Raw genomic sequence first — 26,444 nt, forward strand, 5'->3', positions numbered from 1 at the left:
ATTGTTACACATGGACATGCTAGAAGTAACGTACAGAAACTTACACAATGCCAATTAGTCAAAAAAATTGAAACTACATGCACCCATGGATCTGAGTACCTGGCTATAACTCATGTCTCTGTACCAAACATGCTATAATTTAGTAACTTAATTATACAAAATTATTATTCAAGTTCTGAATACTATAGAACAGTGTATTTCTTTTTTTGATTTGTCAGGGATGGAAATGGACAATTTGTTAAAAACATGTTTATTTTTTACATTATATACAATCAAGAACGTCCAAAATCATTACCATATCAATAATGCAGACCATTGATCACTTACAACTTCACCTCTTTTTAGTATACGTTACTCACAATACATACAAAAAAGAGCCAAAACTGTGCATTCTACCGAACTTGGTATCTACATACTCCACTGGTAAATAATCATTAAAATAAACTTCCATCCAAATCTAAGTTCCTATGATGTGTAGTATTCATTACATTGTTTGCATGAGGTAGTAACTAAATTATTTTGGCCATTAGTTAACATCCTAAAGATGACAATAAGGCAAAACAAAGTTCAACATACAACCTGTAATTTAAATAATTTGCACAGCAAGGAATGTTGCAGTTCTTTAGTGTCATCATATGAATGAAATGTGTAGTACGCACTCAAAATAAATGCTATATATAATTTCTGTCACTTCTTGTGCTATTTATAAATCAAACAACTCCTGCAGTGCCACATCACAGTACCACTATTCTGAATCAAACCAGGTGAGAAGACTTGTTTTCAAGCACACAGAAAGATTCTTATTAGGTTTTGCTTAAATACAGAGAACCAAGGTGACTAGTTGTTTTTGTTTCACAAGGAAACAATACTAACAAATGAACAACAACAAAAAAAGATCATGTGAAGCTGATGCATATTCACCAAGTCACAGCCTACCTTTATGTCTAATTATATCACATATCAATACTTTGTGCAAATATAGATGCCAGTGTACTTGCATTAAAATTAAAAACAAGATTATAAAATTACAGCCTAGATTACAAGTTTTAAAAGTTACAAGATTTATATTTATAGCACTAAATTACATATAATAAAATATACAATAGTGTTAATTAATAAACATATTATGTGTTCCTTGCTAGCATCTCCAATTTATAACATAGCCAGAGAAGGAAAATTCTCAGCCTGAAGTCCTTAAAATTATACCTCATCAAAATACAGTTCTGCATCCTGAACAACCTTCACATCTGTACAGTTGAGACTTGTACATCATAAAAGGATCGTATCTACACTTAGTCCTGGCATATGTCTTCCGCAATATGGACGCTCAGGAACAGACATATATATGTGTCCTTGTCTCTGCCTCAGGCCACAATAAATTATATAAAAATAAGTGCAGGTTACTGCAGCTTTTGTGCAACTTCATGCATTCCTTTGCAGTACAGCAGTAGCGTTTTCTTGTGATGTAACTACTATATAGTAATGGTTAGTTGTCTCCTCAATAACTGTTTTCATGGCCTGCCAGGATATATAAATTGCTATTGGCTGTAGGGTTATCAGTCGGCCTACTTTCCAGCACCACCACCCTATGAAAAAAGAAAAGAGAAAAGGTATATGACACTATAAAAAAAATCATCAACGCAATAGCGATTCTGATAAAATTACAAGAAATTACCTCAATAGCATTTACTCGTGTGCTTCCATTTTTTTAAAATATTGCTTTCTAAGCTATACAATACTACAAATGAAATTGTAGAGCTGTATTATAAGTGGAACAGTGACAGCTATTTATAAATAGCATGAAAATTAAAGGAAAAACTGACTAAACTCAGTTAAAGTTATTGCCCATCCACTTAGCTGAACTGTATGTAAGGGGAAGGAGAAATAACACAGACCTGGGAACTTGAGGAAGAGGGCTCAGAAGACTGTTTTGTAACTTTCAAATATTATTTTTACAACTACTATAATCTCTGTGACATTTTAGAAATACAGTATTCAGTAAAGGCAAGTGTGATTACGTATTTAAAATTTGCAGTCAACAGAAATTGAATCCTATGTTTTTTCAATTCCTTGAGGTGGATGCCAAATAGAAAAAAAAGATCAGGAGGTATTTTTACCATTAAGTTGCATTGTCTACCCATATTACAATTCTGCCAAAATACGATTAGTGTGCATTTTTATTTTCCCATACAATCAATGGGAATTATAGTTTTCTTTTTAATTTTTTTTGTTTCAGACAAGTCAAAGGCAACATAGCCAACAATACAAACACACTCAATAAAACAAAAACCAGAATGATAAAGTCAGTTATCAAACTTTTAACAATATGTATCCCCCCACCCCTAACCCATCCCTAGCCTACTAAGTATATAACCTGAGAAACAACAAAAATATAGCAGCTGAATTTATTTGGAAAAATACTAAATACCCACCTACCCTCAAAGAAGAATACTAACCTCAAAAATGCAACAACCTAAGAGTCCCTCACCCACCGACCCACTGCTTATGGACAGGACTATATAGCAGCTACAAAGGGTCTGTACTCTTATGCCCTTCGAGCCTATAATGAGCAAAGAGAAAATGGAAGACCTCCTGCAACCCAAACCGCCCTCCCCCCAGCTCCAAGGAACTGTCCAAAATAGGCAGCAGGCCTGGTTCAGATGACTATCCATTCTATACAACGTTAAGGATCAAACTACGACTGTAAGGGCTGTGTCTGTAAACAGACACCCCATACCAACAAGAACCTCTTTTTATGTTTGGGAAAATCCCTAGCATCTGTAGTTTCCCACATTGCTAATAAATGTAACTCCTCCAATGCCAATACACCGGAGGTTCAGCTTAAGTTCAGTACTATAAGATACCAGGCTCATTTTGCGGAAGAAAAGGGTCCTACCCTTGTCCCTCCCACAAAATGCCTCAGGTTTATCCAACAATAACTGTTCCACTGATCCACACAACCCTCCCTCCCAACAACCTCCCATATATCGTGTCATTTTACCCCCAAAATTCTGTATCACAGGGCAGACCAAAAACAAGTGAAAGAAGGAACTAATCTTTCATCCACATTTCAGACAGAAAGGAAAACTGGTCCCACCCAAATACTGTTGCGGAAAATATGCCCTGTGCAGGACCCACAAATAACAATGTCGAAGTCGTGCACAAGTGGTAACGGAAGGTATGTGCTTCAAATTTGTCATGAGATCCCAATCAGTAAAAATAGAAACTTGCTTCCTTTTGTCACTGCAGGGCAGTACTTCTTCATGCCACCTGGCTGCCAAATATTTCTGAGAAGTATGGTATCAAACGTGTAAATGTTGAGAAAAACACTGATTAGCACAATATTTTGTTGATAATGTTGTAAATTTGTACTACTGTGAGTGATAACATTTTTTAAATATATATGCAGACGTGGATCCCCTTGTGGTTGGGACCCTTTGTGATATTTTGCTTGAAGGTTCTTAATTTGAACTTCTGCTACTGACAAGGGAGTACTGCACAAGGTGCAAGTTTCTGTGTAAAATGTGTCTTTCCTGTACGGATTCCTCACATTTCTGATGACAGATCTACTAATTTGGTAGCTAGACCATGGGGTCTCCAATTTAGTTGTCATAATTACATGATGGGGCAAATTCACTGAAGTTCAAGTTCAGTTTGATATATCGCAAATATATCAAAAATCTAAGTGGTTTATAAAGTCTCATAGAAAATTGTCCCATATCGCTACTGGGCTGGGTAAACATCTGTGATAGAAAGTAAAGTCAGTGAGAATGCATGAGCATCCCTAAACTAAAAATGTATGTTATGGAGAAATAGCTCCTCCAAAAACCCTGTCTTAGCTCTCTCTGCTTTCCTATAGCACAAATTGATAAGATATGACACAGCATTCCCTTCTTCCAGTGTGCCCAGTTAGAAGAAACATCATCTTACTCCTTTTGAACTGTGGAAATAACTTAGCATACTTCTTTACCTGACATATCCATTTTAGTCATTAAAAAGTCCAAGTTTGCTCAAATTGGTAACATATTTGAAATTGTTAGCACATTACTATTAAATTAGACAAGTTTTCAATTTACCTGTCTAAATATACATCGTGAAGTATATTAATAAATTCAATACATATCCTGAAAATAATTTTCACGGAGGCATAAAAAAAAAAGACTACCATAAAAAAGAAAGATTATTACATGTTTGGTACTACATGAGGATCAAGTTTTATTCTTTCCATTTACCTGTCAGACCCCAGAAGCCTGAATATCCTGGTACTGTCTGAAATTTCCTGTGTGGTCTGTCAATAAATTAATACAGTTAGCAAAAGGAAAACTGAGTGAATCACTGAGCAGATTTTGACATTTTGAGACCCTTGAATTTTTCTATTCATGGGTAAAAATGTACATATGGATTTTGGGTAACTTGTATGTTTAATATTTTCTTCTGCATGATGGATTCTGACAATACAAAATATGAAAAAAAATATCAGTGTACACAAAGGGTCTGTTTTTATAATATGATGTTCATGTGGTAAGTCCAAAAAGATGCCTATTTGAAGACTATGAAGCATATTTTGAAAGCAATTAGCCTTCCAAAGTACCTCTATAAAATAGATTCCCAGAACCAACCCTATAGTACATAAATGCTGATGCACATTTTTACAGGTTTACACTTGCTTGAAAAAGTGCCAAACACACCAAGAAGTGTTCCCTACGAAAGAAGATGCAGTACAAGGAGTAGGGAATGGACATGGGGCAATCAATCCAGGATGGACACCAAAAGCTGAGCAGATAAAATCTTTGTTGCCAATGACCAGATATAAGAGACTTGACACGGTTCCGTGTTTCAGCAAATGGTATGCCTGCCTCAGGAATCAACGTTATCTGTGTCAATTGTGGATATATTTTCAGTTGTGCAACTTTGTAGCTACCTTTGCTAAAATGTCCAGTAACAGTTCAAAAATACTCAGCATCAAGAAAATTGTTTAAAGCGCGGCGTAAATGTTGGCATGTACTCTACGCATGCACTCGTATATGTTATAAAACTCTTGGGTACATAGCAAGTGTGCCCTTGCTCAACCCGAACAATGCTTTTGGAAATGCCTCCACAGGGCACATGTAACATAGTAACATAGTAGATGACGGCAGAAAAAGACCTGCACGGTCCATCCAGTCTGCCCAAAAAGATAAATTCATATGTGCTACTTTTTTTATTTGTACTGTCCTCTTCAGTGCACAGACCGTATAAGTCCGGCCAGCCCTATCCCCGCCTCCCAACCACCAACCCCGCCTCCCAACCACCAGCTCTGGCACAGACCATATAAGTCTGCCCAGCACTATCTCTGCCACCCACCACCGGCTCTGGCACAGACCGTATAAGTCTGCCCAGCACTAGTCCTGCCTCCCAACCACCAGCCCCAGCACAGACCGTATATGTCTGCCCACAATAGCCCCGCCTCCCAACCACCAGCTCTGCATGTAAAAGCATGTGCTGATTTGTCACCACACATAGTTAAACAAAAAAACAAAACTTAAAAAATGTTTTTTGCCAGCCTCTATGTCAGCCTGAAATGTCATGCAGGTCCATGGAGCAGTTTTAGTGGGTGCAGTGCACTTCAGCCAGGCAGACCCAGGCCCACCCCCCCCCCCCCCACCTGTTACACTTGTGGTGGTAAATGTGAGCCCTCCAAAACCCACCCACCCGAAACCTACTGTACCCACATCTAGGTGCCCCCCTTCACCCCTTAGGGCTATGGTAGTTGTGTACAGTTGTGGGGAGTGGGTTTTGGGGGGCTCTGCACCCAAGGTAAGGGAGCTATGCACCTGGGAGCAATTTGTGAAGTCCACTGCAGTGCCCCCTAGGGTGCCCGGTTGGTGTCCTGGCATGTCAGGGGGCCCAGTGCACTACGAATTCTGGCTGAGTTTTTTTGAACTGTTACTGGACATTTTAGCAAAGGTAGCTTTTCAGCTACAAGGTTGCACAACTGAAAATATATCCACAATTGACACAGATACGTTGATTCCTGAGGCAGGCATACCATTTGCTGAAACACGGAACCGTGTCAAGTCTCTTATATCTGGTCATTGGCAACAAAGATTTTATCTGCTCAGCTTTTGGTGTCCCTCCTGGATTGATTGCCCCATGTCCATTCCCTACTCCTTGTACTGCATCTTCTTTCGTAGGGAACACTTCTTGGTGTGTTTGGCACTTTTTCAAGCAAGTGTAAACCTGTAAAAATGTGCATCAGCATTTATGTACTATAGGTTTGGTTCTGGGAATCTATTATATATATATATATATATGGCCAGCTAGTCACCCTGAGATACTGAAAAGGGCAACTATGACATACACTAACTGTCAGCTCAGACAACCGAGGCACAGCCCTTTTGGTTCTTGCATGCATAATTCCAGAGACATAGCTACCACTGAGCAAACCTAACCAAAGGCCTACCAGCTCAACCCTCCCCTCCTTTCATGGACCAGCATTCTCTTTCCACTTTCCTCCTCCCTGCCCATGATCTGGCATCTCTCCCTTTCTCTCAAACATCCCCCACTTCTGACTACCTTCAAATTTGTCTGCTTAAGGTAATCAGCACTGGCAGGGCTTGGTTACTGGAGGTCTGAAGGTACTTTCCCACCTCAAGTTCCTAATGTCATAGAAACCCATCTTAATTTTTCTGCCTGGGGCCCATTCATTCCTAGCAATGCCACTGTATGGCTCTCTCATTTTCCTACCCCTTTCTTCTACTCTCCTGGGTGGGAAGAATCTAAAGAGAGTAAGCTTTGGGGGTTGTGGGGAAAGATAGTGCTTCTGTTGAGTCTGGCTAAGCCTTTATATACTACTGTCCCCCTCTCAGTTGACTCTGTAGCAGTAGTTATCAAACTTCCTGTGGTTATAACTCTGGTTTAATGGCTACAGAAATGCATGTGACCCTCACAGGCCCTTTCTTTTTATTTGTGCCACTGTTTCCAGCAGTCCTACAGCATCACAGCTGATGTTGCCATCATCCCCTACATTCCATGGAGCTTGTGGAGGCTTAATTTATAGCATATGGACTCAATGGGAGGCGCTGACAAATTATTATTATTTTTTGCTAATCCAGTTTGTGAACCCTAATGCAGATCTGTTGGACCTATTTGGGGTCACAACTTACATTTGAGAAGTGCTGCTCTGTAGCCTCCATTAGTACACTCAAATTTCTCACAGGAATATTGAGAGAACCATAGATTGCTCCTAAATATTTATTACTTTGTTTGGAAATCATACATCATTTGAAATTGAAATTTATTTTGTGGATATTCAGTGTCATTAACAGTAAGCCTGACTTGTAGTAACTAAAGTCATGACTCACCTCATTTGATCTAAAGCTTCTTCCTTGCATCCCATGTTTCCAGAAGGCCAAAACACTGTCTTGTAAACAAACTAGGAAGAAAAGCATTTAATACTTTTGTAATGTACCCATGAAATTACTATATAATAAAATAAATCTTGATCAAACTTTACATTTTTTTATACAAACTTTTATAGAAAGCAAAGCAGTTAAATAAAACATACAGAATAGTTGAGAACATATTACAACACATTGTAACTACAAGCAAAAAACCCCCCCAAAAACAAAACACATCAGCAAATGCTCTGCACTGACATCCTGTGTGGTCAATTTATAAGATGGACCTTCTATGCTGCCACACAGACATCCATGTTCCTTTTTTAACATGTTCATAATTTGGATGTTTCAGTTTGTAAAATGGACATTCATACTGGATGTTTTCAGTACATGGACATCTATATCACATGTATTTTAGAACAAGTTGTATCATGTTCTATACATGTGAGATGGATGTCCATTTCTGACATTCTGAGTTGGTTGTTCATATTCTGAATTGGATGTCCTTTCTAAATTGCCCCTCTTAATTTATGTGGGAAAAATACATAAAATGCACATTATGCCTTATCACATTTTCAAAGCCTTCCACACTTTGCCACGAAGAAACATATTGTCCTATATAATAGTCTTCTGAGAACTATCAGACTTCTTTAACCTAAAATCCAACTCTCCCACATTTACAGTTAAAATGTTCAGTTTAGATTTCACAGCTCCCAAAAGATTCTCGAAAAATATAGACATTATTTAAAGCAACAACTTGAGTAATGATTGGGATATGGTGGTAAGGCTCAGTCAAATTTCTTCTACTGAAAAAGAAGCAGGTTTGACAGGCTGGAAAACCCATGACTGCTTCTGAGCAGCAGATTGCCCGCCATATAAACTCTGTGACAGTGGAACAAAATAGGTTCTCATCCTTTCATTTCACCCAGAGCGGCATGGTTTGCAATGGCTATAACAATTTTGGTAGTATAATCATCTTTACCAAGGCTACTTGGCCCATCAACGACAAAGGAGGTGCGTCTTACATTTATGCACCCACAGTTACATCAGCCAGAGTTGGTAAAGTTAAGAATGCTTAAATGCAGCAAGGATGCACATAGTTTATCTATAAGTTGCATGTGTAACTTGGAGGCACACTCATATTCCACCCATATGTATACCACCCATGCATTTGCAAGCTATAGCACTTGTGTGCCCTTAAAGAATACTGTTTAGGGTGCTTATGTGCACAGGTGCTATTTTTTGGTACATATGCCTATGCAAAGTGTTGCCTAACCTCAGGCACCTAGGACCCAATGATAAAAGGTAAATGCGGGCGCTAGAGGCCACTAGCACATTTACCATCGCACAAATGATCATAGGGGTCTACAGTGCTCATGCCAGGGAATACAGAAGAGCTCATTTAAATTAGATTTAAATGAGCTCTGCGGTATTCCACCCAAATGATCAGAGAACAGCATTCTCATCATACAGGCAGAATAGCACCTTAACCCTACGCTAGCTCAGAGTTGGCATTAAGGTTAAGTTCTGCCCCCCCCCCCCCGTTCAAGCCAGGTAGCCTGGGCTGTCACCGTCAGTCCTAGGGGTCCAGTAGACCTCCGGACCCCCCAACAGCTAAGGCCCCCTGGTGGCATAGTGCCCACCCAGCCAGCGACACAGGGGGAGGGGGCTGGAGGTCCAGCAGACCTCCAGTGACACGAGGGCACAGGGGGGCTGAAGTCCATTGGACCTCTATTCCCTCTACCCCCCCCCCCCCCGGATACAAAAATGACTCCCTGGTGGCCCAGTGGGCAACATACTGCCATGGTGGTCTAGCAGTCCCCTCACCCGTACCTCCTCCTTCCAGCACCGCACCTAAAATGCCAGTGCCCTGCCCTTAGCATCCTGGGATGCACTGGGTGGGGCTTCCCCACCATGTAAGGGACTTTCTTAGGCACAATCCTCCCGCACTTTCCCCCACGATGATCAACACTAATAACGTTCCTAAATTTGCATGTTATTAGCATTGATTATTACAGAGTTAATTCCCTGCGCTGTTCCGGTGCTATTTTTAGGGTGCTGTTTTGGAACAGCGCGAGGAATTGATCATCGGGGCCCTAGTTTTAGATTTGCCCTTTATGTGTGCCAAATGAAAAATCATGAGTTGTCTTTTGCACACATTACAGTGAACTCTCCTTCCAAAATTTCTAAAGCAATCTTAAAACATCCTTTCATCTAAGCCTTTTTGCAACCTTAACCTGATCCTACCTGGCATTTTATAAAATTTCACTGAGCAGAATATTACCAGTTGGTTTTCCCCTGCATTTTTACCACCCACCTTCACCACCTGTGAGATTGTAACTTGTTTTCCTTTTGTACTTTCCTCTGTTTCTTATATCTTCAACCCTGGTCTCGGTTTCCACTGTATTGAATGCTGTCTCCTTACAGTGTTTTTGTAAACTGCTTAGATATGTTCAAAGCCATTCCCTTCGGCTCTCAACAGCACCCAGAACCTTTTGGAATTATTAGGAAAGGGAAGACCAAAAATACTCTTTGGTTAGGGCTCTTCAGCTTGGAAAAGAGACTGATGAGGAGAGAGACGACTGAGATCTACAAAATCCTGAGTGGTGTAGAAGTAAATCCATTTTTTTTTTACTCGTTCCAAAAGTACAAAGACTAGGGGGACACTCTTAGGGGATACTCGAAGAAGTTATATGGAAATATTTTTAAAACAAATAGAATGAAATATTTTTTCACTCAACGAACAGTTAAGCTCTGGAACTCTTTGCCAGAGGATGTGGTAGCGGCAATTAGTGTATCTGGGTTTAAAAAAGGTTTGGACAAGTTCCTGGAGGAAAAGTCCATAGTTTGCTATTGAGACAGACATGGGAAGCAATTGCTTGCCCTGGGATTTGTAGTATGGAGTGTTGCCACGATTTGGGTTTCTGCCAGGTACTTGTGACCTGGCTTCCCATTGTTTGGAAATGGGATACTGGGCTAGATGCACCACTGGTCTGACCCAGTATGGCTACTCTTATGTTGTTATGATTTTGAAGTATATCAAGATTAAATTGAACTTAAACATTAATACATTCACATTCTGTGCTATGCAGTTACTGAATATATCTATTAAAGGTAAAAACAGATAAATAACAAAAGCAGAAGCTGTGCTGTCACTCAGGCGTATTTCAAAAATCCCTCTGCTTTTATTAAGAAAACACATTATCGTTGTCAAAATTAGCAGCAAGCTTCTGGGAACAAGGGTTGGGGTACTACTGTTGCTGTCCTAATCTAACATGGTTATTACAGTGCAGTGTTAAAAGAAATGCTCATTCCTTTTCACATTTTGATATGCCTTTAATCAAAAAGAAAACGCATACACACAGGTTACAAAGTACACTAAAATGTTTTAAAGATCTACTCACCTATAGATTCAATCTGGAAATCAAATGTGAGTTCAGATGACAGTTTCCTGCTGGATTTTAATCTGCCTTGCAGATTTACTATTTTTATACAACCTAAGAAATGAATAATGTCGCATTAGTCACAATGAAATTACAATAAGTATACAAATATATATGTTACTCTATATTTATTCATAATTAAGAAACTTACGATCCAAACAAACTAAAATGGTATCTCTTTCCAGCTGTGTCACATGTATAACGCTTGTTTGAGGGGTATCTAAGGAATTAAACAAAAAGAATGATTATTTTTGTTACCATGTGTATGACACCACACCAGATGAAACAGTTAAAATGTTGTAACGTATTGCAGTAGAGATGGATTATTTGGAGGAAAAGTGGGCTACATGGTTAGGAATACAGGACTTTAAAGGGATAGGGCACACGTAAAAATGTCCAAAATTGCACCTATTTTATACCTATATATAGGAATCCCTAGCTACCAGGCTCACCGAAAACAACTAGAGGACAATAGGGACTTGCAACAGAAAAGGCAAACTGTGAATCAATTATACAATGCTGTTGAGAGGGTGCAGCCTGGAACAGAACAAAAATGGGCCTAGCAGGGTGGAGTTGGATTCTAGACTCCATACAAATTCCACAGAACTGTCTGACTAAGCAGTCGCATTAGGAATCTTGCTGAAGGCAGAAATGAGATATGAATATGTTGACCAAAGACCAGGTTTCTGCCTTGAAAATCTCCTGAATGGAGGCTGACCTCAAGTGGGCTATCTACACAGCCATGGCTCTGACTTTGTGAGCCATGAAATGACCCTCCAGTTTCAGCCCAGCCTGGGCATAAGTAAAGGAGATGCAATCTGCCAGCCAACCGGATAAAGTGCATTTACCGATGGATACCCCCCATCCTGTTTGGGTTAAAATAAACAAAAAGCTGGGTGGACTTTCTATGCACTTTAGTCCACTCCAGACTCATTTGCAGTCCAAAGTACACAGTGTGCTTTCATCAGGATGGGCATGAGGTTTTGGAAAAAATGTTGACAAAGCCCCCTATCAAACTTTCCATGGTGTCCACCATATGCCACACGCATTTCGATGGACCCATAACCCATCCAGCCTAGAATATGACTGTGCTGCATGGGAGTAAAAGGTATAATCACGCTGAGTTCCATGTAACAGTCTCCAGCAATCCACCACCTCTAACCCTTTCATGAGTTGCAACAAGGCTTTTCTCCCCTGTCCACTATGATAACCTCCCCCTTCTGAATGGTCCAGTCTAGCCTCCGGGCCCAAATTGAAATCCCCCACCACCACTATATGACCTCCCACAAATCTCAACAGCTCCTCCTTTTGAAAAAATTCCCGATTCACATTTGGGGTATAAATATTAATCATCGTCAGTTCACGTTTATGTTGATTTTTGGCTTGTAGCTCGGGGTGGTGGTTGCTGTTCAAGTGGGATAAACCTTACTCTAATATTTGAGCCCCGGAGCCGCCATCATATTGACTCCTGGGTCCAGTTGGTCCCCGGGTGAGGAGCTCTGGTTTTTTGCCTTTTGCTTTTTGGGTTTTTAGGGTATGATTACTACTAGGAGGGGGTGGAGGGGGGAGGGGTTGGGGGGAAGAGTGTTGGGTTTGGGGGGATAATAGTTGAGTAAAAGGGAGGAGGGTTAGATTATATATATGCTGTTATTATTAGGAGCAGAGTGATTGTACTAGTGGATTGTGTTAATGTTGGCTCCTGCGTGGGCTGTTGCAGACAGTTTGGACATATGGTGTCCTGGTATGTCATTAAGTTGTGCATATTTAATAAAAATTCAAAGTGAAAAAAAAAAAAACTTTCCACGGTGTCATGGAACCTCAATGTCATCCTCACCCAGTTGATGAAAGAACCTTTTGAGCCACTAGACACCTGCCACCTGAAGTTCTTGATATTGAAAGTCCTTTTTTCTGGTGATGGTCACTTCAGCATGCAGGGTTAGCAAGCGTCAGGCCCTAGTAACTGATACACCTTGCACAAAATTTCATCATAATAGTGTTTCTTCGTACCTATCCCAACTTCCTTCTAAAGGTAGCATCCGAATTCCACCTTAACCAGATTCTCTCAAAGAGTATCCCTAACGACACTCTCTCCAAAGGATGCACATTGGAAAGAATAATCCAAATCACAGTTATCTGATGCTAGGGTCCACCTAGGGGGTCAGCGCTCAAGAAAAAGATCTGGGTGTCATTGTAGATAATACACTGAAATCTTCTGCTCAGTGTGTGGTGGTGGACAAAAAAAGCAAACAGGATGCTAGGAATTATTAGGAAAGGGTTGGAGAATAAGACCGAAAATGTCCTATTCCCCAAAGATACTTTGACTTTGTCTTCGCTTAACTTCTCACAATGTAATCCATAACTGATTTGTAATAAATTGTACTTCCATTATTCACAATGTATTGTAAGCCACACTGAGCCCGCAAATAGGTGGGAAAATGTGGGATACAAATGCAACAAATAAATAAATAAATAAATTATAATGCTCCATGGTGCGTCCGCACCTTGAGTATTGCGTTCAGTTCTGGTCACCATATCTCAAAAAAGGTATCGCGGAAACTTCTCTCATATGAGGAAAGGCTAAAGAGGTTAGGGCTCTTCAGCCTGGAAAAGAGACGGACGTGGGGAGATATGATTGAGGTCTACAAAATCCTGAGTGGTGTAGAATGAGTAGAAGTATCGATTTTTTACTCATTCCAAAAGTATAAAGACTAGGGGACACTCGAGGAAGTTACATGTAAATACTTTTAAAACAAATAGGAGGAAATATTTTTTCACTCAACAAATAGTTAAGCTCTGTAACTCTTTGCCAGAAGAGGTGGTAACAGCGGTTAGCGTATCTGGATTTAAAAAAGCAAATTCCTGGAGGAAAAGTCCCTAGTTTGCTATTGAGACTGCTTGCCCTGGGATTTGTAGTATGGAGTGTTGCCACGATTTGGGTTTCTGCCAGGTACTTCTGACCTGGCTTGACCACTGTTTGGAAAACAGGATACTGGGCTAAATGAACCATTGGTCTGACCCAGTATGGCTACTCTTATGTTCTAAAGGACACCATACAATGAGATACCAGCCAGTGACTCTTCTCCAGAGTAGCCCTCACAGTCTGGAGCACACTCCCTTAAAGGCTGTGCTTAACACAAGACTATTTTTACTTCAGGAAGCAGGTGAAAGCTTGGCTCTTCACCCAGGCCTTTAATAGAAGTAGTAACTAACTTGCTAGTTGCACACACATGAGGAGTAACATCGCTGCACATCCTGTAGCAGGACATGCTTATCGTTGAGATAATATTCAAGCATCTTTCTGACTTCATATGCAACTTTCTTTAAACTAGTTCCCTTATTCTCTACCTCCTGTTACTCTATCTTATCTATATTTTTCATCTTTGCTTATACCCTATTCTATTAAATTGTTTTATTGCCTTCTGTGTTGCCACTTTAATGTAGCACAGTGTGCCATAGCTAAATACTAAAGGAACTCAGGGAACTTCTGGTGGCTCTGCTGTCTGACCTTTTCAATGCGGTCCCGGGGGACTGTAGGTAGGATGTGGACCCTCTCCACAAAAACGGTAGGCGGAGGTCGGGAACTACAGGCTGATTGGTGTGTCCTTTGTGGTTAAGTAGATTAATGGAAATACAATCAGGAAATTGGGTATATAGTATGGAGGAAAAAGTTTGGGAATACTGATTCCACTGGAACTTGAGACCCCACTGAGGATATCACATTTTTAGATGAGCTAAGGGGACAATGTGGAAACAGTTGCAGTCAAATGCCCTAGCATCCATAAGCAAACTCTGGCTGTGACCTTGGTCACTGATTGTATGGCATGAATGTGGGGCATAAATGTTTGGATCTGTCTTTTGGAAAAAATGCCCTGGATTGAATAGTGTGCAGGACAGCTCCTATAAGGAAATTTTGTTTGTTGACGTGTGAACTTCTGAAGATAAGGAACCCCAGAGACTGTAGAGGAGTGATTGCCTCCTCTAGAAGTCTTGTAACTCTGAGTTACTAGAAGCCGCGTCTAGGTATGGAAATAAAAAATTGCCATTCTTGTGAAGGTGTGTAGTGGCTACTATGAAGCACTTGTAAAACACCATTGGGGTCGAGGAAAGGCCGAAGGGAAGGACTCTGGACTAAAAATTGTTGGATTGAAGAGTAAACCCAAGGTACTTCTTGATGGATTGGAATCATAGTTCCCTCTAAGCTGCACCCGGAATGTGACATGTTTCTGTTCACCAATGCAAAACGTGGTTCGATAACAATCGAGGGAGAGAAATCAGAAAAGAAGTTATAGAGGAACACCTCTGTATTGTTCCATGGTGAGACTGTGTCTTGAAATAACAGAATTGGAAAAGATACAGAGAAGGGCGACCAAAATGAGGAAAAGTCTATAAGAAATTATTAGCCAGGTAGACTTTGAAAAGCCACTGCTCATCCCTGGAAATGAGCTATGGGAAATAGATTACTTTTTGGGATCTGCTGGGTACTTGTGACTCAGACAGACCACTGTTAGAGACAGAATCCTGGTCTGACTCAACATAGCTTTTTGTATGTTCTTATGGAAAGCTCTCCTGCAATATCACTCATAAAAATCTTAAAAAGTACCAGACCAAGGATCGATCCTTGTGGCGCAACACTGAGAATACCCTTGTTAGGGATCAAAGAGGGAGAAGTCAACACAGGTTGATCCATTCTCCTCAGAGACCGAGGTCAGTTAAAAAAAAACCTGTCTACCTGGCTAATAAGTTTTTATGGACTTTTTCTCTGGGAACTTGCCCAAATCTATTTTGGAATGTCTATGTTAGTTGCCTTGATCACATCCTCTGGCTGCACAAAAAAAAACCCCCCAAAACTTCTTTGATGTGTTTTCAGTGTGCTGGTAATCAATTTCATGGAGTCCCCTCTTGTTTTTGTGTTGAAAGGTTAAACAACTATTCCCTATTAACCGTTCACCAATTCATGGTTTAATAACTTCTATCATATCCCCTCTGTGTTGTCTTTTCTCCAAGCCAAAAAACCCTACATTGTTTAGTCTTTATTCATAAGGGAGGGTGTTCTATCCCCGTTATCATTTTTATTGCTCTTCTCTGATTCTGCTCTATCCTTTTTGTGATAGGGCAATCAGAACTGTAAAATTAGAATGGTACACAATACTCCATTGTGTTTGAATCTGGGGGTCTATGCAGAGTCATAATAATATTCTCAGCTTTGTTCTCCATTTCTTTTTGAATAATCCCCAACATTCTATTTGCTTTTCATTAGCAGCCACAGCACACTGGGCTGAAAATTTCAATGCATTGCCCATAATGACTCAGAGATTTATTTCTTGGGTGATGATGTGAGAAATGTGTAAATATATTGCTTTTTCACTTAACATAATTACAAAGATAGGATATATAACTTATGCCCTAACTATATTTGTGTAGGCCCTTTTTAACAGAGATCACCACATTATAGCTTTCTAAATTACTAGCAAAGGAACTGTGTTATTTTAAAGAGACGTGTGCAAATTGATAAGGAATGTTGAGTCAGGAGGAGAGAGGATGGGGAGAAAGAAGCCCAAACTGCTGAGAGAGATGTATGAAAGTTTCAAGGACAGGCCTTAGAGATGAAATAAAAATTTAGCCAGGCATGAGACAAGGGAACAGAAGAAAAGGGGGTTGAGGGGAAGGTGAAGCATGCCATGTGTGAAACTGTTAATGCAGAGTTTTCACATGGGGTTTTTAAGAAAATGTAAACCGAGCAGAACTAACAATGAATAGAGACTGTCTATGGAAAATTTCAGAAGGGATTGCCATATGACAGAGGTGTAGCCAGGCAACAGATTTTGGGTGTGCCTAGGCAAGAAGTGGGTGGGCACCAAGTGTTCTCCACACCACCATCACCAAAAAAATATCTAAGCTGGCAGGAAAACGCTTCTTTCCACCTTGGCAGTCTGCAGAAGGCATGCGCTGAAAACTGAGCATGCGCAGGTTCCGGTATCGTTGAGAGTAGCATTTTTGTTACCATTAGGCGGAAGTCTTCAGCTGACGGAGCTTTGGATCCCCACAATCTACCGCTAAATGTGTGTTACTGTTGGGTGGGCCTGAGCCCTAAGTGGGTGGGCCCTGACCTACTCAGGCCCACCTGATATATGATAATCAGCACTGATGTAATAGGGGGTAAATGTGATCAATATCTAACGAGAAACTTAGGGGCAGATACTTAATCTAACCAAAGAAAAAGATTATATAAACTGTAAAAATTAATGAAGGGTATATGCCTGCTTGCTTTCAGAGACACCCATTCTTGCAAGAGTATATTTCTTATTTTTAACAATAAATTAATTAAGACTTGTTTCACCAAATTTGCTTTTGTAAGTTCTTTTTGTATAGGTTCTCAGGTTATCTGGGAGCTATTTTGTAACAGTGACAACTCAGACCCCAGCATTTTCCACCTGTAACTGGAGTAGCCAAGTGGTTAGTGCAGTGGACTCTGATCCTGGGGAACTGGATTCGATTCCCACTGCAACTCCTTGTGACTCTGGGCAAGTCACTTAACCCTCCATTGTCCCAGGTACAAATAATTACCTGTATAAAATATATAAACCGCTTTGAATGTAGTTGGAAAAACCACAGAAAGGTGGTATATAAGTCCCATTCATGAATCACTTTGTCTTTGTCCAATTACATTTCATCTGCTATTTAGATGCCCAGTCATCTAGGCTCACAAGATACATCTGCAAATCCTCACAATCCTCTGCCATTTTAATTACTTTCAGTAAAGTGGTGTTATTTCTGATCTGAAGGGGGGGTTACCTTCGAAAGCTAATAAAAAAAATGTATTAAGTTACTCCAATAAAAAAGGTATCATCTTATTTTTCTCTGTTTTGATTTATTTCTATTTATTATTATAATTACTTTCAAAAATTTTGTATCACCCGCACATTTGATTGCCTCACTTGTCACTCCTATCTGCAGATCATTTATGGTTATGTTAAACAGCATAGATCCATTACAGAAACTTATCCACTTATCTATGATGATATCACTCCCTTCTCACATCCTGCTTGGTGCTCCCCAGTGTTAACGCTGATCCACAAAGCTTTATGTAATGGTGCTCCATTTTATTTGTCCATGATTCTGAAGATTTACAGAGTGGCCTACTGGTTAGTGTAGTGGGCTGAGAACCAGGGAAACTGGGTTTGATTTCCACTGTGGCTCCTTGTGACCCTGGGCAAGACACATAACTCTCCATTGTCCCAGGTACAAAACTTAGATTGTGATCCCACTAGGGACAGTGAAAGTACCTGTATATAATATAAAAGTTCATAAACCATAAACCATCCCCGACCGTATTATCGAAACGAAAGATGGACACCCATCTTGTTTCGATAATATGGGTTTCCCCACCCCTTCGTCGGGATATCCTGCAAGGATTTTTTAGGAAAACTTGGGCGCCCCTTTCGATTATGCCACTCATAGCCGGCTAGTCAAACAGTGGAATACTCTACAAGGCAAACTTTTTTTTTTTAACTTACCAGATAATACAAGAGAGCTGCCATAACAACATGCCAAATGACAACATGCCAAATGAGTGCGAAGAACATAACATTTTCTAGAGAACAGTAGAGGAAAGGCAGAACTTACCTTATGAGATACAACAGTACCTCAACAAACAGTGCAAGCAGTCTGTCACACGCAGAAAGCAGTATGAAAGCCTTTGGCCTCTAACTCCTTAAACTACCATGCAAGGGGGGGGGTGGTCTTGGCACCACTGAGTGTCACACTGGCTCCAGAACATATCAAAAGGAGCATAAACTGTCCATTAGGAAATCCCTGCTCTACTAAGACATAGTTACCAACCTGTTCAGGTGCTCTGTGATAAGCACCAAGGAAGAGCTGCATGGTCCGTCCATCATCCACTTAGAAAGGTACTGAACATACTATGGCTATGAACCCTTAAGGGGTGAGATACAAAGAATTACTTTCTTTCTCTGTCTCTATCCACTGGTTCTGGACTTGTCTAGTATAGACGAAAAGGAACAATTTTTCTACTTAACATCTACACACCTGAGAACATACATCATTTGAGAGAGTTTTCTGGAGGCCACTAGATTTCTTTGTCAGGCAGTTCCTGACTCAGTTTCAAGTCTTGAAAAGATATAATACAAGTTTACACTTTGGATGAAGAAAAATCTGCTTACACAACCTAGAAATTCATCAATGTAGACCTATCTGATATACCCCAGTAACATGCAATATAACTACTGAAAGCTTCTTTTCAAGCCAAACACAGTTTTACACAAATACATTGAAAGCTCAACTAATCTTGTTTAGTAGGATAAAGGCAATTTTTAAAATTTAAAGACTAAACAGATACTTTCACATAAACTAAGACCTGTTGACATTATGTAAGTATTTCAGTGTACAGCACCAACAGTTTTTGCTATTTATGTAGTTTGTACAGTACTCATTATTGCAATTAAATTTAAAACATTTTACTACAATATCTACTTGCCAAAGTTGCTTAAATGTTCTATTAATAAGAAACAAAGATAACAAATTCAAAAGCTTTGGAAATATGAATTAGGAAAAAATATACAAACCTGTTTCTGTAAACCATGAAGAGGTAGAGTTTGGGTTGACAGTCTCAAACCGCACCACTTGGTTGAAATCTGTCCCTCTACTGACACTGACACAAACTAAGGGATACTCTTGTTCAGGAACTACCAGCATTTCAAACATCACAAGAGGACAAGGCAAAGGAAAGTCGATATGCTACATTGAAAAAAAAAGTATTAAAACATTTTCCAGCCCACAATAAACATTTCAACTGAAATAATATAATTGATACTTTAAAATAATCAAGATACTACACCGATGAATATACTGGTGTGTGAGCATACTTTCCAAGGGGTAATATTAAAAGGGAACATAAGTGCACACTTCTCTTTTTAAAAATGGTCTAACTTATGTACATTCCTTCTGCACAGTTTAGGTGCCTCTTGTATCCCTGTTACAGTTCTGCTAGGTTGTAGCAGTGGGAAATGCAGCTGGCTAGACAGGTTGATGAAATGTTTCTTATTACCATCAATCCTAACTTGCTAAGATCAAAGAAGATACAAAGTTGCATAGATTACTGATGTGATAGGGGTTTTCCCCCCCACATAAGTTATTGCTCTCTTACAGTCCAGTATGTACAGACCCTGATCAGCTTTGTAAGCATTTGGTTTTGAAAAAAAGATGGGCAGCACCTTGGATGAAATGATATGAAAAGTGGATATTTTTTTGCCAAAAGTCAGAAGTACCATCTTATTGTGGAGAAATTGTATATATGGAAAATAAGAGATAAGGAGTAAGGACTTGCATTTTGCTTCATCTTCTAGCTGAAGTCACTGCAATTAGCAAAAGAATCTTTCATGAAAAGTATTTATTCCTTCAGCTCTGCTGAATCTACAGGCTCAAATGAAGGCTTCATAAGCTGAAGTAGAACTACAATGAGATCCCACTGGAATGGTAGCTTTGTGTCCTGTAACCCTTTCAGGAACCTGGTCATCATGGATGCAGTGACATCAAGTTTACCTATGAGTGAAATGCAGCTACTGTTCTTAAATTTCATTGATGTGGCCTGAAGACCAGATAAGGAAAGGTACAATAAAACAACAGATAAGTGCACCAGAAAATTATGTCCGCTTGAAGCTGCAAGATTTTCACGTTATGTTTTCCGGAAGCTGTCAGGATATCTTCCACTCTTTGATAAAGGTAGATTATTAAAGAGTGCTCAACACCGATGCTATGAGTACTGAAGAGTGGATATTCAGATGAAGAATTTTCACCTGATCATGGGTAATCACTCTAGGGATGGGGACTCTTGACAGATGCACAAGTTTTTTTGATGGATAATAAGTACAGTTGAGGAAACCAGATCTGTCACGGGAAGGTTGGGCATAAGAGTATTATGACCAACCTGCCCTTGTCTTATTTTCTATAGTGTTTGATATTGGAGAAAAAGAAGGATAAGCATAAAGGAGCCCCATTCCCCAGTGTATACAGAAGCACACAATCTTAGATTGCTATCACTTGACTTTCTGGAGCAGAAATGTGGAAGTTTGTCTTCCTACAAAAAGAGATCTATTGTTGAAACACTCTAATGGTGAAAGATGTTTAGTATCTCCTGGTTCAAGAACAATTTGAAGTTTCAGGCAATGGCTAAGCTTTTCTGTGATGACATTCTATACTCCCAGACTGGTTTGCTGTTGCGAGGTAGATTCTTCAACAAATAGCTCAGTTCCAGATCCAGATCCTCCTTATTTATGTAGAATATATCTAATTTTTTCAAAAATAATTTTTATTGAGAAGCAGCCACAACTATCTAACTAAGCAACTATCAGTCATCACATGAACAAAAATACATGTTTCAGGGACCAATATATTATAGGACTCGAACTTAAGTGGTCACTAACACAGCATGTTATCCTTCATATGCCATTCTAAAATAGAGTGGTGTGCCCCCAATAATCCCTTTCAATACTATTTTCTTTCCTTTGTACTATTTTAGAACATGGTCCAAGACTGAGGCGAAGCTACACAAGCAGTGATCAGCACGATGAACTGGTGTAAGGAACCAAATGCAGCAGCAGGATACCAGCATGGCAAAAAAAGGGAAGTTTATTGGACACTAGTAAGAAATGCCCGTTTCTGGCAAAAATGAAACGGGCGCTAGCAGGGTAATCCCCCCCTCCCCCGTCCTCCCTCCCTCCCGCAGGGTAATCCCCCCCCCCGTCCTCCCTCCCTCCCGAGTTGCAGACACCCCCTCCGTGCCTCCGTTCCGAGTTGCACACCTCTCCTCTTCGTCCCTCAGTGACGTGGTTGCGAGGGCCGCCCCGCCCTCAACGTCATCGCGTTTTGACGCGAGGGCCGCCCCGCCCTCAACATCATCGCGTTTTAACGCGAGGGCGGAGCTACAGTGACTGGAGCCTGCAGGCCAAACCGGATATCTCGGGCGCCTCAAGTTTCCGGCTTGAGGCTTCAAAGTGCCTTTTATATATATATAGAATAGATACCCAATGCAGCCACATTTCAGCAAATGCCTGCATGGTATAATGTCCTCCTTGGATGTAAGGAATGGATTTCTAAACAACAATGACTAGTTGAATGTCCCTCTGAACCAGCTTTTCGTACTGGTGTTCTGTTGTTTTCTGGTTATATGATTTGGTGTGTCAGTGACTGTATTGACCGCTCTAGAATTTTAATGCCATCTACTGCTTAAGCATGAAGATATGTGCACGAGAAGTTACATGGATTGTGGAAACCATGTGCTAAAAAGGATCAGGCTGAGTAGTTTGATGTCTAGAAAAAGCTCCGTTGTATTGACTACTGTGGTTAAGTTTCCAAGTTTTATTAATATTTGTTGTTACATTTGTACCCCACACTTTCCCACTCATGGCAGGCTCAATGCGGCTTACATATTATATACAGGTACTTATTTGTACCTGGGGCAATGGAGGGTTAAGTGACTTGCCCAGAGTCACAAGGAGCTGCCTGTGCCTGAAGTGGGAATCGAACTCAGTTCCTCAGTTCCCCAGGACCAGAGTCCACCACCCTAACCACTAGGCCACTCCTCCACTCCTATCCTGCCAAAAGGAAAACCATCTAGACTGCTTACAATCCTATACTTATATGCTCAAAACAAAAATAGGGCAAAAGGGAGAAGAGGGGGTAGAACTCCATTATTGATAGGATAAAAAAAGGGGGTAGGGTAGCATATGGAGGACATATTGGGACTAGATGGTCAGAGGTGAATTAGCAGAATGCATGTGTGTATAAGAAGGTTTTAAGATCCACTTTAAACTGCACAAGAGATGTCTGAAGTCGTAAATGAGGTGGTAGGGAGTTCCACAATTGTGGGCCCTGAACTGAAAAGATTGATGCTCTGATGTGCTCATGGATTATTTCTTTGTAGCTGGGTATAACAAGCCACTTTTGATCAAAGGAGCGAAGTAAATGAGAAGGAGTATAATGGATCAAATGCCGAGAAATATAAAGTGGCTCTTCAGAGGACAGTGTCTTGGAGACCATAAGGAGGATTTTGTAGGTTATCCTATGAGAAGTGGGGAGCCAATGAGCAGTTTTTAGCAGGGGTCTAGGCTGGCCTTGTAGATGATACGAACTGTGGTATTTTATATCTTTGGAGACGTCATATATCTTTGAGAAGAAGTCCCTTTGTATAGTGAATTGCAATAGTTGGGTTATAACTAGAGAATGGATAAGAATGTTTATGGCAGAAGGTTGTAGTAAGGAGATTATTGATCTGATGAGGCAAAGTCTGTAGAAACAATGGTGTACTATTTGTCCAATCCGAGGCTGAAAAGTGAGATTTTTGTCTATTAAAACTCCCAGAATGTGGGTGAATGTAACCTGAGGAACAGAAAGCTATATAATAGAATGGGGGACATATTGAGGGGCATAATTGAAAGGGACACCCAAGTTTTGCTGAGGACGTCCTCGCAAAACGTCCCGGTTAAGGGGCGGGGAAACCCGTATTATCAAAACAAGACGGACGTCCATCTTTTGTTTCGATAATACGATCAGGGACATGCATACTGCTGCGATGGACCTGAGGTATGACATTTGAGGCTGGCACAAAAGATTTTTAAAGATATTTTTTGAGGGTGGGAAGGGGTTAGTGAACACTGAGGGAGTAAGGGGAGGTCATCTCTGATTCCCTCCGGTGGTCATCTGGTCAATTCGGGCAACTTTTTGTGGCTTGGTCGTAAGAAAAACAGGACCAGGTAAAGTCGTCCAAGTGCTCATCATGGACGCCCTTTTTTTCCCATTATGGGTCAAGGACGCCCATGTGTTAGGAACGCCCAAGTCCCGCCTTCGCTACGCCTCCAACACGCCCCCGTAAACTTTGGTCGTCCCCGCGACGGAAAGCAGTTGGGGACGGCCAAAATCGGCTTTCAAATATGCCGATCTGGGCGACCCTGTGAGAAGGACGCCCATCTTCTTTGTGTTGAAAGATGGGTGTCCTTCTCTTTTGAAAATCAGCCTGATAGTGACTCTGAATCAGAAGATATGTCTAGCTCATCAAATCTGGAGTATGTCTGTGGTCCTGACTTAAAAACGGCTTCTGCTTGTAGTTTGATTAGGTCAACCATGCCCAGGAAAAACTCTGCTTGCTGCATTTTTTCTGGTAACAACCTATGAAGAAAAGAGAGACTATGCAATAGCTTGGAATCTCAACTCCAGTGACTTAGGTGTCAACAAATTCATTATATGAATGAGATAAAACTTGAATTGTCTCACCAGTTGAGACTGGTCTTTTCCTTCCATAAAGGCCATACCTTTCTGAGGATATAAAAAGACTCAAAAGTGGTTCAGAGGCAACAAAAATGGTATGGGGTCTGCACCACAAGATGCATGAAAAGAGACCTGAATAAGTAACCCTAGAGGAAAGCAGGAGCAAGAGACATATGATACAGATGTTTAAGTACTTGGAAAGGTATTAATGAACAAATAAATGATTTTGGAAGATGGGTAAGCTGTAGACCTAAAGGCCATAAAAAGGAAAATTTAGAAGCAACATCACGAAATGTTCACGGAAAGGGTAGTGGATGCCTGGAATGCCCTCCTGGTGAAGGTGGTGGGGACAAAATATTGACAGAATTCAAAAAGGCGTGGGATAAACAAAAAAATGATGTAAATAAATTACTTTCACATTTCAAAAAAGTCATAGAGGAGAGTAACCTGCATGGAACTGTACATACAACCTTACACAAAGGTACAGAAGGGTGTAAATTGCACAGTGCAGCACTTACAACTCTAGTCACCTTACTGGGCAGACTAGATGGACTATATTGGTCTTTATCTGCCATCATTTTCTATGTTATTATGTAATTTCAGGAAGACATCAATGGTGCTGAAGGTCGGCATCGAAAAACCCTGACTGGAGGACCTGTAGTGTTGCAAAATTAAGTCTCTTCCTTGCCAGGGAGTCCTGATATGGTGCTTTCTATGGCACAACTCCTGCTCCACTTACTTGCAAGATATGCACTTAAGCTCCAAGGAAGATCTTTTGTGCCATTTCATGCACGACCTTGGCCTTTTATCTGCTTGGGCTTTGCCTCCAGCTGGAGGGGAAGGAAATTCACATGTTTTGAAAGCTCTATAAAATGCCTTGTACTCAAACATTCTGGAACAGTGATGGCAGTTTGGTACATTACAGACAGCCCCGTTTGTGGTGTGGCCCAATAGACACTTTCAGTGCACGGGACAGTGCTTAAATTCACCATGATAAAAATCTGGTCCATCATATTCAATTCATATTTGTTTATTTATTTATTTGGAGGTGACGGAGGAGAGGAACTGGGGAAAAACAGGGTCATTAAGAAAATGCTCTACAGCTAACTTTCTCAAAAGAGGTGGTTACACATCTAGGCAGCAGTGAGGATGAAATACTCAAATACAAAGGGATTTCTGAGGTAGCAGTTGTTTAGGATTTCCCATACATGCTCTGAAAAACCTCTGATTTTCTGAGCTCTGAGAGGCCTGGTGTATGTCAGTACTATTGGATGAAGCATCAGTTTGTGTGACTGACCCAGCCTATACGTTGGTGGAAAAATTTTCTTATAGTTTCCCTTTAAAAATTCCACAGTAGCCAGTGCTATAGGGATTTTTTTTTTTTTTTACTCTGCATAATCTGTGCTTATAAATAGTGCGTGTGGACTTCAAAACAAAATTCCTGTGTGTATGTCCTCTGGCCATCTCCTCAGTTTATCCCTGACACTGACACTTTCCTCCTACAGGGAAAAGCACATGTGTATCCCATATAGATGGGAGGAGAGAGGTGAACAACATTCTGTGGTTTTATTGCCTCTATGGGTAAACACCCCTTTCATCTGGGAAACCTTCTTTCAAAATCATCCACCCAAAATGGAGAAAGAATGATGGCCCATTTCAGTTCTGAACAGCCCCAAAGTCTAAATGTAGTGGTATTTTGCAGGTGATGATACTTTTCTGCGAAAATGAGAGGGCAGCATATTTGGCCAACAGGAACAGAAAAAGAACGCTTAGGTACAGCCTGAGGAATCATGCACTTATATGCTTGCAAAGTCCTGTAACTCTTTATGGATTGTGCATAGAACCACACAAAACTGCATAATCCCCTAACATATGCAGGCAGGTCCTGGTGAACACCACCCCCCCCCCTCAAATGCTGCAGAAGATGATAGAGGAATGCAAAGTGGGAACCATGCAAAGTAACTGGAAGTCAGTCAATATCAGTCATTCCATGCTGCTTGCTCCTACCTGAACACATAAGACTGGAGTTTGGGGACAACCAAAGAGTATTACAAGGCTCTGCAGTTTTTTTCCTGCAGCAGTTCAAACACTGTGCCACTCATCCCTGCAACAGCATACACATACACACACAGTGTGCCCGTAGGTCCTGTAGTCATACACGTACCACTCATCTTTCTCTGTGGCAATACACACACACTGTGCCCTTCATCCCTAAGGGAGGTTTATAATGTTCCAGAGCAATTATTTTTGCATAGTTTTCAATTTTTGGCACATAATTTCCCAAAGTGTAATTAGTGACAATATCCAATAATAAATATACTAAAGTTGATGTCTTGTAAATGCA

The 26,444-nt window shown here is 40.5% G+C and overlaps 1 protein-coding gene across 3 annotated transcripts in view; it reads right to left on the reverse strand.

Moving 5' to 3' along the window:
* Nucleotides 1-254: 254 nt before the first annotated feature.
* Nucleotides 255-26,444, reverse strand: part of MAP4K3 (mitogen-activated protein kinase kinase kinase kinase 3) — a 363,843-nt gene continuing 337,653 nt past the window's right edge. For all 3 annotated transcript variants that reach the window (XM_030195906.1, XM_030195907.1, XM_030195905.1), the window contains 6 exons: nucleotides 19,405-19,576; nucleotides 10,974-11,042; nucleotides 10,784-10,876; nucleotides 7,344-7,414; nucleotides 4,233-4,288; nucleotides 255-1,586 (listed from right to left, as the gene is read on the reverse strand). In XM_030195906.1, coding sequence (XP_030051766.1) covers nucleotides 1,499-1,586; nucleotides 4,233-4,288; nucleotides 7,344-7,414; nucleotides 10,784-10,876; nucleotides 10,974-11,042; nucleotides 19,405-19,576 — 549 coding nt within the window. In that variant the 3' untranslated portion in view covers nucleotides 255-1,498. The remainder of the gene's footprint in view (nucleotides 1,587-4,232; nucleotides 4,289-7,343; nucleotides 7,415-10,783; nucleotides 10,877-10,973; nucleotides 11,043-19,404; nucleotides 19,577-26,444) is intronic.

This window comes from Microcaecilia unicolor, chromosome 3 (genome assembly GCF_901765095.1).
Source record: "Microcaecilia unicolor chromosome 3, aMicUni1.1, whole genome shotgun sequence".
Classification (NCBI taxonomy): Eukaryota; Metazoa; Chordata; class Amphibia; order Gymnophiona; family Siphonopidae; genus Microcaecilia; species Microcaecilia unicolor.